Source organism: Dromiciops gliroides, chromosome 4, assembly GCF_019393635.1.
Source record: "Dromiciops gliroides isolate mDroGli1 chromosome 4, mDroGli1.pri, whole genome shotgun sequence".
NCBI classification, from domain to species: domain Eukaryota; kingdom Metazoa; phylum Chordata; class Mammalia; order Microbiotheria; family Microbiotheriidae; genus Dromiciops; species Dromiciops gliroides.
Window position 1 is genome coordinate 438,397,834 of NC_057864.1, and position 19,283 is coordinate 438,417,116.

General features: G+C 41.7%; 1 protein-coding gene across 1 annotated transcript; it reads left to right on the top strand.

The window, feature by feature from the left end:
• Positions 1-15,432: 15,432 nt before the first annotated feature.
• Positions 15,433-16,383, top strand: LOC122755408 (olfactory receptor 11A1-like). Its single transcript, XM_044003814.1, has one exon. It carries the CDS (start codon positions 15,433-15,435, stop codon positions 16,381-16,383), a length of 951 nt encoding a protein of 316 aa, XP_043859749.1.
• Positions 16,384-19,283: the final 2,900 nt, after the last annotated feature.

A 19,283-nucleotide genomic window follows, 5' to 3' on the forward strand; every position in this document is an offset into this window, starting at 1 on the left:
AAGTCAGCAAATTTTTACTTCATCAGCAAATATATATAGTGTATGTGTATTTTTTTTTCCAAGTAGGAGGATATGGAATCCCTATTTAGAATACAATTTGTAAAATATTAATGAAAAATTTTGGAAGAATATAAATCATATAGCCTCTCCAAAGAGAGAGAAGCAGGAAGAAGCAAAACCATTTTTTAAAAGGTTGGTGAGAGGCAGCTAGGTGGTGCAGTGGATAGAGCACCGGCACTGGATTCAGGAGGACCTGAGTTCAAATCCAGCCTCAGACACTTGACACTTACTAGCTGTGTGACCTTGGGCAAGTCACTTAACCCCAATTGCCTCACCACACACACAAAAAAAAAAGGTTGGTGAGAGATTTAACTAAGCAGTCATCTTCAGGCCATTTCAGGATAAAGTTAAAAGGACAACAAATATATAAAAGATGGAAAAGATCTGCAAAAAATTTCTTTCTTTCTTTCTTTCTTTCTTTCTTTCTTTCTTTCTTTCTTTCTTTCTTTCTTTCTTTCTTTCTTTCTTCCTTTTTCTTTAGGGACACATTCTTGGAATTTAGCATCATAGCACCAGGTGTACTAATAGATAGAAGCCTGGCAAACTAGGCGGCAGGTAGATATATGCTGCCACCCCCCCACACACCCAGCAGCCAACCCCTATAACAAAATGTCTAATGAACATATCACCACCTCATTTATTCCTTCATAGTTGCTGTAGCAGGGGAGAAGGGAATGGTAAATTGTGAACCAGTACAATCTGTTTGACTGATTCAGCCCTAGTCCCCAGGATGCATGTATGCCAAAATTTAACTAGCTAGAAGACCAAGCATGTCACCTCCCCTGGTGACTTCAACACTGTAGGATGTTTAGAGTTGTTTCCTTGCTCCTTGTCTCATTTTTATTAGGCCAATCAGAATATAAAATCATTTCAATGATTCACCATGCCTCGTTGTTTTGCCCCACTGCTGATGGGAGTGCCACATCTGCTCTTTGTCTAACGACTCTGTTTTAGCCCCAAGTGGCTCTGAGTGTGCATCCCACTGCATGTCTGAACCACCAGCTGTATGCCATCCATGGAACTAGGGTCAATGTAGGCCAGAGTCATACTTTGTTCCTCTCAGTCATTCTCCTCCCATAACTGCCATCCCTGTGTGTCAGAATCACTTTTGGAGAACAGTTCTTTCCCCTTTTGAATCATACCTTACTTTGTACATGCTGATGTCATGAAAGGATTCTTATTTTTTTAAGTAAATTTTGGAAAGTACAAAATCCATTGGCATTTTGGAAATGGTTTTTAAAAAGTTGTTTTTCTTTGCTTATTTTTGTTTCTTATAGTTTTGTCTTTTTTTGCCAAACAAAACTTTAACTGGAAAGAAAAGCATGCTACTCTTTATACTGATGGAGCTTCTGTGATGTGACGTGATGGAGTTCTGTGATAACACATCTGGTTTTTCTACTTACATGAAAAAGGAAACTTCTCACATTACCATCACTCATTCCTTTTTGAGGGAGGGGAGGGGAGGTGTCAGGGCAACAAAGGTTAAGTAACTTGCCCAGGGTCACACAGCTAGTAAGTGTCAAGTGTCCGAGTCCAGATTTGAACTCAGGTCCTCCTGAATCCAGGGCAGGTGCTTTATCTACACCACCTAGGGCCACCTAGCTGCCCCTACACTCATTACTTTTTTATGCAGCTCTTCACTGTCAACAAAGACTCTCCCAACAACCCCAAAAGAAGTTTTGTCAACAGCCACAAAAATCAATGACTTTATCACAACAGGCCTCTGGATTAGGACATTTTTTAAAGATGTCCACTTGACACTTACTAGCTGTGTGACCCTGGGAAAGTCACTTAAGCCTCATTGCCCTGGGAAAAAAAAAAGATGTCAAGAAATGCTAGCTTCTCAGATGGTTCTTAGGTGTGTGACTCTGAGCAAATCACCCTCTGAGCCTTGGTTTCTTTCTCTAGAAAATGAATAGGTTGTACTCTATGGCCCTTAATATCCTTTCCCACTCTAAAGTGATGGGCCTATGGGTCTTTGATCTTCTTATCTTTCAAGATAAAGTACTGAAGGTCATGGTTTCTCAACTGTCAATGTAATTGAAAATTTGTGGTTTGGGGTGTTTGTTCACTTTTAGATGTTTGAACTGTCTGATATTTGAGGGCATGGAATTTCTAGCTGCTTGAAAATACAGAGAGAAAAACCTACTAATTCCATTAAATTCAACATTTACTTATTGTCTCATGTACAAGGCAAACAAAAAGGGGAAACAGTCCCTACCTTTAGGGAACTGACATTTTATTAGAATTAAAGACCAAGAGAATAGTAATTATTTATTCATTAGTCCTCTGCTGAACTTCTTTGTTAACTACATTACTTTTGTTTTGGGGGCAGCTAGGTGGCACTGGTCCTGGAGTCAAGAAGACCTGAGTTCAAATCTCACCTTAGACACTTACTGGCTGTGTGAACCGGAGCAAGTCACTTAACTCCAATTGCCTTAAACATCTGGGGCTGTCTCCAGTCATCCTGATGTATATCTCGCCACTGGAACCAGATGGCTCTGGAAGAAAGAGTGAGGTTGGTGACTTTGCACAGCCCTCTCTCACTTAAATCCCATTCAGTGGGGCGGCTAGGTGGTGCAGTGGATAAAGCACTGGCCCTGGATTCAGGAGGACTTGAGTTCAAATCTGGCCTCAGACACTTGACACTTACTAGCTGTGTGACCCTGGGCAAGTCACTTAACCTTCATTGTCCTGACCCCCCCCCAAATCCCATTCAGTTCAAGTCATGACATCACCCCAATGTCACTGTCCTCTTCGAGAATGAAGGGAAAAAAGCAAGCAAAACAACAATAACAACAAATTGTGTTGTTTGAGATGAATGAATGAAAAAGTATTTATTCTGTGTTTACTTTATGCCAGGTACTAGGTTAAGTGCTAGGCATACAAATATAACAGACAATTCCTACTAACCAGTTTACATTTTAATGGGAGAGATAGCACATATAGTGAAATGGTTGCTAGGGAGTAAGGGGTGAGAACTAACAAGGAAGATTAGAGCTGGAGGGTAATAGACTAACATAATTTTCCAGTAGTAGTGATAGTATTGGTTGGATTACAGTTCTAGAACTGCAAAGGGAGTGGGGTGTCATAGAAGATATGTACTGCACCAGGAAAGCTAGTGAGAAGATAATGAGGCCTAAATACAGGGTGTCCCCCAAAGTAATGGGTTACAGGAGGCATTCACCAATCAGTACAGGGGGACCTGAGGACCAGACCTGCTGACCTGAAAGAATGAAGTCCTCCAACTATGGTCTCTATTCTGATGCAATATCAAGGAGGCTGTTGGGAAGATGATGGAGAGTCAAGTGAAGCATGACTGGAGTTAATGAAATCTAGTTAGTTGACTGTCATCATTACCGCCTGTCAATAAGAGAACATGTGCTTGAGTTTCATAATAGCAATACTACCTTCCATGTCTTTGGCAATTTAGAATGTACAAAGTATCTTCATAATTTCTCATTTGATCCTTACAGCCATCATGGGTGAGAGTAGGTGAGCCAAAAATATCCTCTTTCCCTTTTTTAAGATAAGGAAATAAGCACAGGTGTTTGGGTCTCTTCTAATGCTCTTTCTACCATACAACTGCCTTTTCAGCACGTAATGACACATTCTTTTTTCTAACCATGTTCCAACCTCACTCAGTGTTTTCAAATAATGAGAGTCCTTGGTGAAATGCAAGGTTTTACCAAAAAATAAAAACAAACAAACAAAAAAACCTTTAGGACAGAATGACAACAGGACCCAATTAATAAATGCACTAATTTTTGTTTCCTGTTTATCTTTAGCCTTTGGTTTTAGGGAGAAAAATATTTGTTTTCCCTCCAAGAGACCATGTTCACATCAAGTTTTACAAATACAATAGTATGCCTATGGTCCTATAAACTATGTTTTTCCAAAGCATAATAGAAACATGTATCTTCCCATCAGAAAAATGGAAATGAAAAATCAAAGCAAAAAATGAAAGACTTTCCCTCTGAGGTTAGGTTTAGTTATGCCAATGTGGATTCATACCAAGATAAACAACAATTCCCCATCAGAGTCATTTTGAAAATGCCCATTAGTGACAGTATCAGGGGAGGTTCCAGCTTTGCCCACAGAGGACACAAGTTTGGATGGAGAAGGAAGAAAAGATGCCAAAATTCAACTGTTCCTAAGGATAGTAATCCATCTGCACTGAGACATGCTGAGCTTCTTTCTGAATCTTAGGACAGTTACAGAGGGGAGGAAAGTCATCTGTAAAACTGTTGAGTATTATACAAACATGAGATATTCTTATCGTTGTTTGTAGGTATAATAATCAGGATCCTGGATGCTTCACTTTGTGTGGGAGGTGGAAAAACTACCCGGCTTTTCATCTGCATCCCAGAAACATAAGTATTTATTCTTGGGGCAATTAAAGGTATGTATATCATCTGTCCTGTTATGCTTATTTCTTTTTTTGTCACAAAAAGTATTTTATTATTTTTCTAGCTACATTTAGAGATAGTTTTCAACATTTGTTTTTATAAGATTTCTAGCAAATTTTTCTCCCTCCCTCCCTTTCTTTCCTCCTCCCCAAGTTCTTGCTCCTCCTCTGTGAATCTCCCCTTTCCTAGATTAGGCTATAAATTTGAAGTAAGCAGTCAACCGGGCAATTTCAGTGAAAAATCAGTTGAACTTGTTGTTTGCTAAAGTTGACCAATTGCTAGGCTGCCTTGACAGGTTGTTGCCTAAACTGATCGACTTTAATTCAACCAACTGATTTAACTGAATCCAACTGATTGTTTGAAAGCGGCTCGACAAATCAATCCCTGGTAGAAACCACTGGACTCATCTCATTCGGCTGTCATCCTTGTGCTTACATTCTTCCTTATTTTTTCCTAAAAATGCATGGAGATGGGTGGATTATCCATCTCTTTATGGACATGTTTTTACTTCATGTTAGTTGAAGCCCCAGCTCCTCTTGGTCCATTTGCTTTCCATAAGTAGCCTGGAGATCATGTCAGTGTGTCGATCAGAATGAAATTCTTCATAATGAAACAATGATGTGTGGAGGGTTTGTGAGATGTTTGACAGCCGGTATGTACTGGAGGCTCAGAGAGAGAGCTGGGCTTACCCTGGCCTTAGATGGGCAGGGCTTATACTGTGCATTTTAAGGGTTCAACCTCTGGCTTTTGAGTGACATATTATTAGGTTCAGGCTTTTCTCATGGAGGCAAAGGAATTCGGCAAATGCTGAATGCTGAGTGTCAGGGGGAAAGTTTCCTCTAGCTGTCTCTATTCTCATAATCACCACCTTAGTTCAGGGCCTCCCACCAAGACAAATGCAACAGCTTCACAATTGGTTTCCCCGACTCAAGAGCCTTCCTTCCCGCTCTAATCCAGTCTCCACACAGCCCGCAAAATGACTTGCCTTAATCACAAATCTGATGTGTGACTCCCCTACTCAATAAACTCCAATGATTTCACATCAATTCTGGGATCAAATAAATGGAAGCTCTTCTCCTTGGCGGTTAAAGCTGTTTGTGACCTGGTTTGATCTTATCTTTGCAGTCTCGGATAGCACTCCCTGTCCCATGTTCTATAATCCGGCCCCATGGACCGCCCTCTGTGTGATGTTCTACCTCCCATTCACACACCTTTGTACCAGCTGTGCCCCAGGCCTTCAAGGCCCTCACTTCCCATTGCTGCCTCATAGAATCTGCTTCCTGCAAGCACCACTTTCTGCATAGATACCTCCAACTGCTGGTGCCTTCCCTCCCCAATTGCCTTGCATTTAATAACCTTGTGTTCATTTTTCATTTATTCTGCATATACATACATGTGCATGTAGTCTCCCCCAAAAGGACATAAATTCACTGAGAGCACATATTGCTTCATTCTCTATGGATATCCCCAGATCCTAGCATAGTGCTTAGCACATTGATCTTAATAGGTACCTATTGATGGACTGATTGTGTGATTACTGTACAAAAGCAAAACCTACCTAGAAATACAAAGCAGAGAGGAAATGGTTCTCTAGCACAGTTTACAATTCACGCCCATCTGACACCATTTATACCAGAAGTTCACATTGTATTATTACACATTTGTATTTGGAAAGCAGAATTTTTCCTTATCAAGAGAAAAAGCACTTGCACACACACCCCCACCAAGTCTTGTTTGGCAAGCAACTCTCTACTAGCATAGGTGAAGTGTAAATGTACCCCTGGTAGGGCTATCTTTAAGCATAGGCAAAGAAAGAGGTTCTCCCTTATAGATCATTTTAGAAGGGAGTGGAAGCAGGCACCCCTGCCCCAAATGACTCACTTTCTGTGAGTCATCAACTATGTTGCCTGAAATCTGCACTCCTGTTTGAGGGCATGTATGGGTTTATACCCATCTTGTAGTCCCTCTATAATCCAAATCTAAGAGCAAAAATATTTCCTCCATGAGCTCTTTGGACTGAGGCAGAGAACCTTCTTCTTTAAAATTCTAATGTTTTGTGAAAAATGATATATTAAGCCATAGAATCCCAGAATATTGGAGCTAAAAGATAGAGAGAAAGAATTTATTAAGCATTGACTTTGTGCCAGGCCCTGCGAAAAGATCTTTTATCTTATCCACTCCCTTCATTTTACAGAGGCAATCGGACCAGATTTAAGACCTATCTCCCCACCTTGCTAGATACAGGACCTTGGTTACTTCATTTACTTCTCTGAGTCTTAGCTTCCTTCTCCAAAAAATGAGGATAACACTGCTTAAATAACCTACTGTTTACTCTGAGGAAAGCTTTCTGAGCACTGTAAAGGGCTATGTATACATGAAGAGTCCCTTTTATGATAATGACCACAGAACCCTTTATCATAAATCAGTGACCAGATCAGCCAACCAGCTGTCTAACCATTGTGTGCATCCATGTTTGGTTTCCTTCTCCTCCATAGGGAATCGAACCAGAGGGAAGAGGTTTCTATTGCAATGAGAGGAATTCTGATTGCTGGGTGATAACAATTAGGCAGTTTCAAAAGAAGTTGTGTCAGGCCATCTGTAGCCGTGGAGATTTCTCTAAAACAGAACCCACACGCATCCATCTTCATTTGCTTTGCCGGGTGCTCTGCAGACACAACCCTGGCGTCTCCCCTTCGTCATGATTTCCTGAGCCCATTCTTTTCCTGTTCATGTAACCTATGTGAAAACCTCTTTTAGTTTTCCCATGTATGGGAGACATTTCATCTTCTACTTCTTCCTTTAACGGATTTGTTTATACTTAGTCATACTTCCTGATTCGTACATTTCCAGAAAACCATATAAATCATACGTCATTTCCAGAAAAGGCGTATAGGCGCTGAATTTGTCAGTCTACGTCCACAGTTTTTCGATGAGAAAGCAAACTGCTCAGTCTCCATGGTAACTGAGCCCATGGCCAGCAGCCTAGACAAAAACCCTTTCAGTCTGATGTTAAGGCTCTGAGTCTGAGGCCTGCTTGTTCGTTGTATAATTCCAGAGAGTACAACAACATTCAAGGGAGAATAGTTTCCTCTGAAATTCTATATTCTATTTGGATAAAAAAATGACTCCCCCACGATAGTTGGGCAGCATCAATTCCTTATTAACTCTGAAATCTTTTTATAAAGCTTGATAGAGCAGCACATTTAAAAAAGAAAAGGGACCCAGTGAACAGGCTGGGTTGTTTAAAATATGATTGCTTTAATAATAAAAAGTTATAGCAGAGAAAGGTTTAGTTCTAATGGCTATTTACATGCAAAATCATATCCACATGTATGTGCATGCACACGTATATGCAGTGACATACTTCCTTACCCAGGGGGTCTCCGAGAGTGTACCATCACGCACTTCTTGAGTCAAATGGGAATCCTTGTTCTCACATGCCCAAATGAGTTGGGGAAAATGTTTGATTCTCCATTTGAGAACATTAATTAAGCATCTACTTTATGTAAGAGACTGCTAAACACTTAGGGGGAGGTAAAGAGAAATAAGATGCAGTCTCTATCTTCAAATATCCCCCAATATTTCCTCCTTTAATTGAATCCCTAGTGATGAAGTGGCCCTTCACAGCACGGCCAACCCTTCTCCATATGCCCTTAATCTTATGCCCTCCCATCAACTCCAGCAAATTGCTCCCACAATTATCCCTTCTCTCACTCCAGTCCTCCATCTCTCCCTATCTTCTGATTTCTTCCCTGATGACTAAAAACAAGTGTAAGTTTCTCCCATACTTAAAAATCTTTCACCTAGTGAAGGGGTTGCACTCCACCATTCCCATTTATCATGCTCTATCTCTCCCTCTTTTCTCAAAGCCCCAGGAGGAAAAAAAATTATCTACAATCTTGGCTACCATTTCCTCTCCTCTCCTCTTGAAATCTGGCTTTCAACCTTATCACTCAACTGAAGTTGCTCCTTTCAAAATTACTAGTGATCCCCTAATTGTCAAATCTGATCCCTCTTTCTCAGTCCTCATGCTTCTCGACCTCTGAACAACATGTGGCATTATTGACTGTTTTCTAATCCCAGATACTCGAATTTTGTGACATTGTTCTCTCTTGTTCTCCTTCTACCTCTCTAACTGCTCCTTCTCAGTCTTTTCTGCTGGTTCATCGTCTATACATCCTAATTATATGGGTGTGTTCCATGGCTCTGATCTGGGCCCCCTCTCTTCTTTCCTTCAATGGATGACTTCATTAGCTCCCATGGGTGGAAATATCATCTCTGTGCAGATAGCTCCCAGATCTAAACATCTCTCACGAACTACAATCCCCAAATTCCTGTTACACACTGAACTGGATATCCCACAAGTGTCTTGAATCTAAAATGACCAAAACAGAACTCACCATCTTTCCCTTCCCCACTGCCCCCCCCACACCCCCCACACCATGCACTCCTCTCCTCAGTGCTCCTCTCTCTGCTCAGGACAGTGCAATCTTTGGCAGCCTCCCTGTTAGTTTAGACTCTCTGCTCTCACTCACTCTCATTACCTCTAGCCTATACTATTGTAACAATCTCCTAATTGGTCTCTTTGCCTGGGGTCTCTCCTCACTCTGGTCCATCCTCTGCCCAGTTGCCAGAGATGGTCCTGAAGGGCAGATCAGATTGTAGCACCCCCTTCCCAGTAAGTAACAGTGACTCCCTAGGATTCCTGTGATAGAATATCAGAGCTTCTATTTGACATTTAAACCCCTTCACAGCCAAGGCCCCAACATGCCTTTCCATCCTCATTGCACATCACTTCCTTTTGTGGTCCCTGCAGTCCAGTCCAACTGGCCTTCTCTGTGTTGTCATCTCTGAACCCCCAACATCCTTCAAGACTCAGCTCAAGTTCTGCCTTCTGAAGGGGGCCTTTCCTGGTGCCTCCAGCTGCTAATGCCCTCACTTCCCCCCCCCCAATCAACATGTATCTATTTTGTATATCCCTGTATAGTACATGTTGTCTCCCCTAATAGGAAGGAGGCGAGCATTTATTAAATGTTTACTGTGTGCCAGGCACTGCAGTGAGCACTTTTTTTTTTTTTTGGTGAGGCAATTGGAGTTAAGTGGCTTGCCCAGGGTCACACAGCTAGTAAGTGTCAAGTGTCTGAGGCTGGATTTGAACTCAGGTCTTCCTGAATCCAGGGCCAGTGCTGAATCCAGGACTGGTGCTCTATCCACTGTGCCACCTAGCTGCCCCTGTAGTGAGCACTTTATAAATATTCTCTCATTTAATCCTTACCACAATGCTGAGAGGTAGGTGCTATCATTGCCCCATTTTATCGTTGAGGAAACTGAGGTAGACAGAGGTTCTGACTTGCCCAAGGTCACAGAGCTCAAAGCTTCTTAAACTGTGGGTCACAAGCCCACATGGGGTCAAAATTTGGCAACAGACATAGGTTATGTATACCATTTTTGTATACCCATAGACCCAGGGTCACAGGCAAAAAGGATTCATGAGAGGAAAAAACCTTTGACCTTGCTGAGGGAGACAAGGAGCATATAAAGAAAAGAGACCCCAAAACAGCCCTGACATAGCTAGTAAGTATCTGAGGCTGGATTTGAACTCAAGTCTTCCTGACTCTGCCCAGTGCTCTGTCCTCTGCACCACCTAACTGCCTCTGGATCCTTGAAGTCAGAGTTGTCATAGTGATTCTCCAAAGTGAACTCAAGGGCACAGATAAAGGGATCAGGCTTAGAAAAGAGGGTCAAAGGACTAGAGCTAGAGGGGACCTCAATGAACAAGCTGGATTTTTAAAATGTGATTTTTTTAGTACTTTCCCACAGTGGCAGGAAAGAAAAGGCTTAGTTGTAATGGCTATTTATACATACCCACTGACAGTCTCTGAGCTCTTATAGTCCAACTTCCTCATTTTTCACATGTGAGGAACATTAAGCCACCAGAGCATAAGTTACTTGCCCACAGTCACAAAGGTAGTAAGTTTTAGAGTCAAGATTCGAACCCAAGGCCTCCAACTCCAGTGTCAGCACTCTTTCTCCTGTACCACAGTGTCTCTTAGGGCTCGATGAAGATCTTAAGAGGAACAAAGTTAATTAACCATACATCTGGCAAATCAACTTACTGATTATCTCGATTTTCCTAAATAAGGTAGGCAACCAAGTTACTAGCTGAGAGAGAAGGGTTGGGAGTTGGATGGACACTTGGGGAGTATGGAAAGAACGGACAAACAATGGATATCAGGCATGTTTATGCGAGTCAGCGAGGCTCAGTTGTAGTTATGTAGCTTATTTATAGGGAACTGAATTAGCATGATCTGTGTATTCACTGGACAAATATTTCTTAAGCACTTGCTGTTTACAAAGCTTAGACAGGATAGTCTGCCCTGAAGTAGCCTGTAGAATAAGAATGAAATAACACAAACACATGACAGGGAAGTCCAAGACAAGCTTGCTATAATACACAAGGTAGGAGAAACACCTGACCAGTGTCCCCATTGATGAGGACTTAAATTTTTTTACATTGATGATAATTTCTTTTTGGGGAGTGGGGGGTGGGGCAATGAGGGTTAAGTGACTTGCCCAGGGTCACACAGCTAGTAAGTTTCAAGTGTCTGAGGCCAGATTTGAACTCAGGTCCTCTTGAATCCAGGGCTAGTGCTTTATCCACTGTGCCACCTACCTGCCCCCCCCCTTTTTTGAACTTGGAGTTGACTCTTTTGTTTATGTTTTTGTTTTTATTTTGTTTTGTTTTGCGGGGCAATGAGGGTTAAGTGACTTGGATGATAGTTTCTTAAGGAAATGGGATGTTTACATGACAAGGTAAATTTCTTTAGAGGATGTGAATTTCTTAGCTTGTCTTGCAGTACCCCATTGATACCATATTAAAGTTGAGTAATGTTCAAAGCTAGTTTGTGCACATGGCCTACACTCAGACCTGGCTTTTAAAAGAGAGAGTAGGAAAAGAGAACCAGACATTAGAGAGCAAGAATCTAGTTATACACAGAGTCAATACTGCATAGACATATGATTCCCTCTAGTGACTGTGTGGCTCTCCAGGAGAAGCAGAAACTAAGTGGTGTCACAGTTAGCAATGAACAGAATTCATAAGGGAGCAGTAAGGAATTCTTGACTGATGTAGGAGCTAAGAAGGGCAGCTAGGTGGCTCAGTGAATATAGGCTTGGGCCTTGAGTCAGGAAGACCTGAGTTCAAATCTGGCCTCAGACACTTACTAGCAGTGTAATCCTGGTCACCCTGTTTGTCTCAATTTCCTCATCTGTAAAATGAGCCAGAAAAGGAGGAAATGGCAAACCAGTATCTTTGCTGAGAAAACCCCAAATGGAATCAGTCACAAAGAGTTGGACACAACTGAAATGACTGAACAGTAATAGCTAAGGAACAGTAAAGGGCAGAACCACAAAATGGAGGGTCAAATCAGGACCTTACCCTTCACTGATTCTATTAATTATGTGAACTACATAAGTTAGTGATGGGGGCGGAGAAGGGTGTTGTTTCGTGACTCTGCCAAGCCTGAGTGCTTTTCTGGAGAGAAGCCTTGAATCAAGGGTAGTTCTCTAAGTCTGGTGAACTGTTCAGGTCCCTGGGAAATGGAGGTCCACTGAAGAAGGAGATCTGGTATGCTATAGGCTTAGGTATAAGTAGTTAAATAAAGCCTCCCCTGTATTTGATGCACTGTTACCCCAAATGCTTGCATGGGAACAAATGGTCATTGACATTTTTCAAATAGACTTAGACATGGGTCAGATTCTCCTGTTCCCAAGGGAAGCCCTGAGTGGGAGTCATGGGGGAAAAAAAAGAATTAACCAGTGAGAAGCCCCCAAGATTGAACCCCACATGTATAAACTGAGAGCAGCACTGATTCCTTGACCAGGGATCACAGTAATAACACTGATAAGCATTAGAGAATTACAAGATGATATGGTAAGCAGAGTCTAAAGAGGAAGGAAGATCTCTACCCACAGAGAGTAATAATAGCTCACACTTATATAGCACATTGACCTTCACAACAACCCTGTGCGTTATGTGCTGTTAATATCTCTATTTCATCAATGAAGAATTTGGGACTCAGAGAGGTTGAGCCAAGATCTGGCACAAAATCATATCAGTACTAAGTAATAATGTAAGATTTGGACCCCAGATTCACTGACTTCCAATCCCAACATGATATCAAATTAGGACTGGAGATGAGGATTTAGAGCTCGGCCTTTTTTTTGGGGGGGGGCAATGAGGGTTAAGTGACTTGCCCATGGTCACACAGCTAGTAAGTGTCAAGTGTCTGAGACTGGATTTGAACTCAGGTCCTCCTGAATCCAGGGCCAGTGCTTTATCCACTGTGCCACCTAGCTGCCCTGGAGATGAGGATTTAGAAGAAAGTTACATAGAACTCATAGTAAAATTATAGGAATTAGTGACCTTGCTGAGAGAGAGAAGAAGCATATAAAGAAAAGAGACCCCAAAACATAGCCTTTTAGAAAATATTAATAAAAATAATACTAACTACCACTTATCTAATGCTTTATGGTTTGCAAAGTGCTTTATAAATATTATCTCATTTGTTCCTCAGAACAACCCTGGGAGGGAGGTGCTATTATTATCCCTATTTTGCACATGAGAAAACTGAGGCAGACAGAGTTTAAGTGACTTTCCTAGGGTCACACAGTGAGTAAGTGAATGAAACTGGATTTGAACTCAGGTCTTCCTGTCTTCTGACAGTTTAAGAGGTCAGAAAAAAGTAAGAGGAATCCACAAAGAAGTATTTGGGGGAAAGATTAGGAGTATCAGGAGAGTAAGGTTTCCCTAAGTCAAGGGAAGAGAAAATATTTAGTACAATGGGGTAACAAATAGTGTCAAAAGTTATAGAGAGGTCAAGGAGAACACTAACTTTAAAATGATTTAATGATTAGGATCAGATAATTAATGGCATGTTCTATGATTTTTTCCCCCCAGAAATTTCTTGGAGATTGGGATTGGGGACAGATAAAATGGATGGTGAGAATATAACCCAGGGTTGATGTGTTGGAAGGGTAAAGGGGGAATTAATATTGTTGAGGTGCCCAAGCATGGCATCTGGGCTGGGTATGATGGCAAATGGAGGCAGAATTGGTGTGACAGATTGGAATAATGAGAAGAGTCAAAGATTATCAAAAGTAGCTTAAATCGACATGAGGATAGGGAAGTTTGAATGAAGAGTAGAAGATGGTGGTCGGAGAAGAGAGTTTCAGAGTTCAAGATAATGTAAATGGGGGCGGCTAGGTGGCGCAGTGGATAAAGCACCGGCCCTGGATTCAGGAGTTCCTGAGTTCAAATCCGGCTTCAGACACTTGACACTTACTAGCAGTGTGACCTTGGGCAAGTCACTTAAGCCCCATTGCCCTAAAAAAAAAAAAAAAAAAAGACAAGTTAATGGTCTAAATGAAGCTGTTCATTTCTGTAATGTTGCTCTTGAGAATCAATTCCTGTAGACATGCTCTCAAGCAAAGATATGTGCTTTCCCTACAGCTCTTAGGCAGCATGATGGAGTGAAAGGAGACTTGGAGCAAGAAGAAGACCTGAGTTCTAGTCCCAAGCTGGCCACTAACTAGCTTTGTAACTGGGCCTCAGTTTTCTCATCTGTAAAATGAGGTAGTTGGACTAAGGTTGATCATTTTACAGTTATTCTCCTTATCATGATGTTCTCCTTACACTTATCCCTTGGAGACATGTTTATCTTCCTGGTCTTTCATTTTTGCTTTTAAGTATTTGGCTTTTCTTGGAAGGCTGGTGTGTAGCACATCTGTAATCCTGAGTCTTATTCTTGTCAACAGTGAGTCCTCTTTGTGCCTGTGCTTTAGCTGCACAGGCAATGCATTTTTTAACCCTTTTCATTGTTTTCATTGTACACATGCATATCTTAACTCATATTCTACAAAAAGGGATTGCGCAATGCTTAGTACTACTGTTAAATAACTTGGATCTTATGGTTGTGGAAAACCTCACTTACAAAGCAACCTTCCATGCCTGGAATATATGTCCCCTCATCTCCCACCTTGCAAAACTCTTCCAAAGGATCTTCTCAAGTTGAGCCCCTCCTGATCCCTTTAGTTGTTAAATTACCTTCTATTGACTTATCTGGGTTCATATTGTGTTCCATTGATAGTGGGCAGAGAATTTCTTTTCTGTCATTGTATCCACAATGCCTTGCACAAAGTATGGGTTTAATAAATGTCTGTTGAATTCAACTTCTATGTTAAGCCTTAAAAATAAAAGCAATAAACAGAAGCTCTAAAAACAGGGGTCAGGAACAGCACTTTCCCTGCTTCAGTCTGAGAGCCCTGAGTATAGGACACAGTGTCCTGCACATAAGAAGGAAGGAAACAAATAGTTTTATTAAGCAACTGTGTCAGGAATTGTGATACGCACTTTACCACTATTATTTCATTTTATCTTCACAACAGTCCTGGAAGTCAGGTACTATTATTTTGCCCATTTGACAGTCGAGAAAACCGAGGCAGACAAAAGTAGAGTGACTTGTCCAGGGTCACACATCTTGTAAGTATCTGAGGCTGGATTTGAACTCAGGCTTTCCTGACTCCAAGACCAGCTCTTTTTCCACTGCATCATCACCTAGCTGCCTCTTTTTTTGGGGGGGGGGAGGGGCGGTGGGGCAATGAAGGTTAAGTGACTTGCCCAGAGTTACACTGCTAGTAAGTGTCAAGTGTCTGAGGCCGGATTTGAACTCAGGTCCTGCTGAATCCAGGGCCTGTGCTCTATCCACTGTGCCACCTAGCTGCCCCATCCCAGCTGCCTTTTTGCACACTCATCTGTGTGCTCACTTGTTGAATGAGATAAACAATCTGTCGATCTATACTAAGACCTCAGTGCATTTAAAGCCAAAAAGTCCTGTGAAGACTGGCTCAGTGTCATTGCCAAGTTCACATTTCATCATTATAATCCTCTGTAGATAAGTCAGATATGGCCCATCCTTCCTGGGAGAATCAAACAGCCATTGTGGAATTTGTGCTCTTGGGATTTTCAACTGTGTGGCAGCTGAATCTTGCCCTTTTCACCACCTTTTTAACTGCATATGTCTTCACTGTCACTGGGAACATGCTCATTGTCCTCCTCGTTGTGCTCGACCACCATCTTCATATCCCCATGTACTTTTTCCTGGTAAACCTTTCCTTCCTGGAGATTGGGTATACCTCAAACATTGTCCCGAAGATGCTGGCAGGTCTTTTAGCTGAGCAGAAAACCATATCAGTGGCCAGCTGCCTCACACAATTTTATTTCTTTGGATCCTTGGCAGCCACAGAGTGCCTTTTGCTGGCTGCAATGTCCTACGACCGCTACTTAGCCATCTGCCGGCCTCTTCGCTATACGGTCCTCATGAATGACCAGGTCTGTGTTGTTCTGGCTGCCAGCTCCTGGGGCAGCTGCTTCCTCCTCACAGCATTCACCATCATACTTCTGTCCAGGCTAACCTTCTGTGGGCCCAATGAAATCGATCATTTCTTTTGTGACTTTACTCCCCTTGTCCAACTCTCCTGCACAGACACCTCGCTGATGGAGACCATTGCTTTTGCTACTTCTTCTGCTGTGACACTGGTCCCCTTTCTCCTTATCATAGCTTCCTACTCCTCCATCCTCACCACTATCCTGAGAATCCCCTCTAATGCTGGCCGGCGTAAGGCCTTCTCCACCTGCTCCTCACACTTCACCGTGGTCACCATGTTCTACGGGACACTAATTGCCACGTACCTTGCACCCTCAGCCCATCCATCCCAGTTTCTGCGCAAAGTGTTTTCTCTGCTCTACACCATCCTGACCCCCATGTTCAATCCCATCATCTATAGCCTAAGGAACAGAGACATCCATGAGGCCCTGAAGAGATGTTTAACTAGAAAGACGGTTCTTCTCCAATGATGCTATGGAAACAGAGGTGTTTGTCATGGGGAAGTACCCCATGAAGAGCCAGGGACTTCACACAAAGCAACCACCAAAATAGGCTAAATAGATGTGTGTGTATGTGTGTTTACATGAATATGTGCACACACATGTAAAGAGCCCAAATAGTCTGTTATTCAGGAAATATATAAAGTATGGTGCCCAGGTGTAGGTGTCCAGGTATTTTAGATGCATTGAAGACTAGTCCTAGGTTTTCATAGCTTGCACCAGGTAAATAGGTGTCTAAAGAAGCCCCTCTCTAGATGTTCTTATTTCCTGGTAAATGACCATACATTAAACTATATTGATAAAACAGAAACAATCAAGTGCTTAACAATTTGTCAAGTTTGGAAGTCCAGATATCTTTCCTGCAGCCACGTCAAGCAAAGAGAAAGCACCATCTAGTCATTTGTCTTCTGAGGCCAACTGATCATGGGGAAATGCTAAGTTAGAAAACACAGGGAGCTAAAGGGACCCCGAAGGCACTCTTGCTGAGTGTCCCTCCTCACTGGCCACTATAGTGACAAAGGGAAGAGGGGAGATGTCAGCTCCTCTCCTCTGTCTCCTCTTACCTGTCCCCAAGTCAGGTAGGGAGAAAGTTGTATTGATAATTAGTATATATGGTATGTTTGGTAAGTATATATGAAATGTTCTTCCCTTTAAAAATTCACAGTGATAGACTACCTCCAGACAAGAAAGATCACCGGAGTGCTGAATTCCCCAGGCACCAGCACATCTGCAGACTCCCCTCTTAGAGTAGACCATCTTTGATGTGATCTCATATAGCTCCAGTCTGCTATTTAGCTTCCCTCTCTAACTCTTGTTACAGTGAAGGTCATCCAGCCTGTTTGAAGACATCCACTTGTAGGGAACTCCCCACCTCCCAAGGCAGTGCAATCCATATTTGGACATCTCTAATTTTTAGGAAGTCCCAATGGCAGCCAGGTGGGGCAGTGGATGGAGCACCAGCCTGACATCAGAAAGACTCGTTTCCTGAATTCAAATCCAGCACTTACTAGCTATGCGACCCTGGGAAAGTCACTTAACCCTGTCTGTCTCAGTTTCCTCATCTGTCAAATGAGCTGGAGAAGGAAATGTCAAACCACTCCAGTCAGTATCTTTGTCAAGAAAACCCCAAATGGGGTCACAAAGAGTAGGACACAACTGAACAAATTTGAGCCCAAATCTACTTATTTATAACTCCACCCACTTCCCTACATCCTGAGGGAGAACACCAACAAAATAATGATAAGATTTTGGGGTTTTTTTTACTAAGAGTCATACCTGTTTTACTCTTTTAGGAGTTAAGTGATAAAAATAGCTCATGGCATCTGTAAAACTGAATCTCAGTTTAAGTTTACCTAAGGCAAAGATTATTCTTATTTTAGTTCCTTATGATTATAATAAAAGTTAACGTTTACATAGTGCTTTAAAGTATATGTGTGTGTATACAGGTACATATATATGTGTATGTGTGCTGTTTTTGTTTTGTTTCAGTTGCATCTGGCTCTTTGTGACCCCATCTGTGGTTTTCTTGGCAGAAATACTGGAGTGGTTTACCATTTCTTACTCCAGTTCATTTGAAAAATGAGGAAACTGAAGCAAACAAGGTTAAGTGACTTTCCCAGGGTCACACAGCTAATAAGTGTCTGAGGCCAAATTTGAACTCAGGAAGATGAATCTTCCTGACTCCTGGACCAAGACTCTATTATTATCCCTATTTTACAGATGAGAAAACAGAGGCTGGGAAGGTATAAGTGACCTGCTTAGGTTCATACAACTAGGAAGTGCTGGAGGCAAGATTTAAACTCAGGTCTCCTTGATTCCAATCCAGTTCTATATACTGTAGCACCTACTTACCTATGAAACTCTTTCAAAGTGTACTCCTTTGCAGCAAATAGATTCCATTATTAATTTGTGGCTTATCTCTAGATAGGCTGGCTTACTATTCTTTCTCTTGCAGTCTAGTGAGGAATTCAAGTATTATGTGAAAGGCACTATGCTAGGTGCTGAAGATTTTTTTTTTTAATTGAAAAATAGTCCCTTCCCTCAAGGGTTTTACATTCTAACAGTGGATGTGACATGTGCACGGGTAAGTAATACAAAGTAATTTCAGGAAGGAGCAGACATTAACAACTGTGTGGCAGGGAAGAGAACAAGAAAGGTTTTCCAAAAGAAGGGGGCAGTTGAGCTAAGCCCTGGATAAAACTATGAATTCTAAAAGATGGAGGTGAGGAAACAGTATATTACAGGGCAATAGAATAGCAAAGTGTAGGTGTGGCTAGTAGGGTAGTTACCTGGAACATAGAGTGCATGGAAGGGAGTAATAGAAAGTCTGGAAAGGTAGGTGAAGACCAAAAGGTAGGTGAAGAGCTTCAAATGCAGATTGTGCTTTTTCCTAGAGGCAATTGGTAATCACTGAAGTTTTTGAATAAAGGAATAATGTGATAAGACTTATGTCTTAAGAATAGTAGCTTCATGGCTATGTGGAGGATGTAATAGAGAAGGGAAAGAAAGTCTGGAAATAGGGAAAGCAATTAGAAATAGTCCTGCCAAGATGTGGTGAAGTGCTAGACTAACACAGTAGCTATATGAGTGGAGAGAAGGAGGAAAGAGTAAAAACTTGAAATCAGGGGTGGAATAAGAGGAAGAGAAGAGCTTTAATGAAGAAGAAACAGTTCATTTAATTTACAGATCATAAATGTTAGGGAAATTCCTTGTTTTTTACCATATTCTTATTTGTATAGAGAGTACAGGAGCAAAGAGAGGAGAAAATAGAAATCAGGATGAAGCATACATTTAAAAATCATAACTGTGAATCTGTGAATGTGAATTGAGTTAACTCATGCATAAAAATGGAAAAAGATAGTAGATTAGAT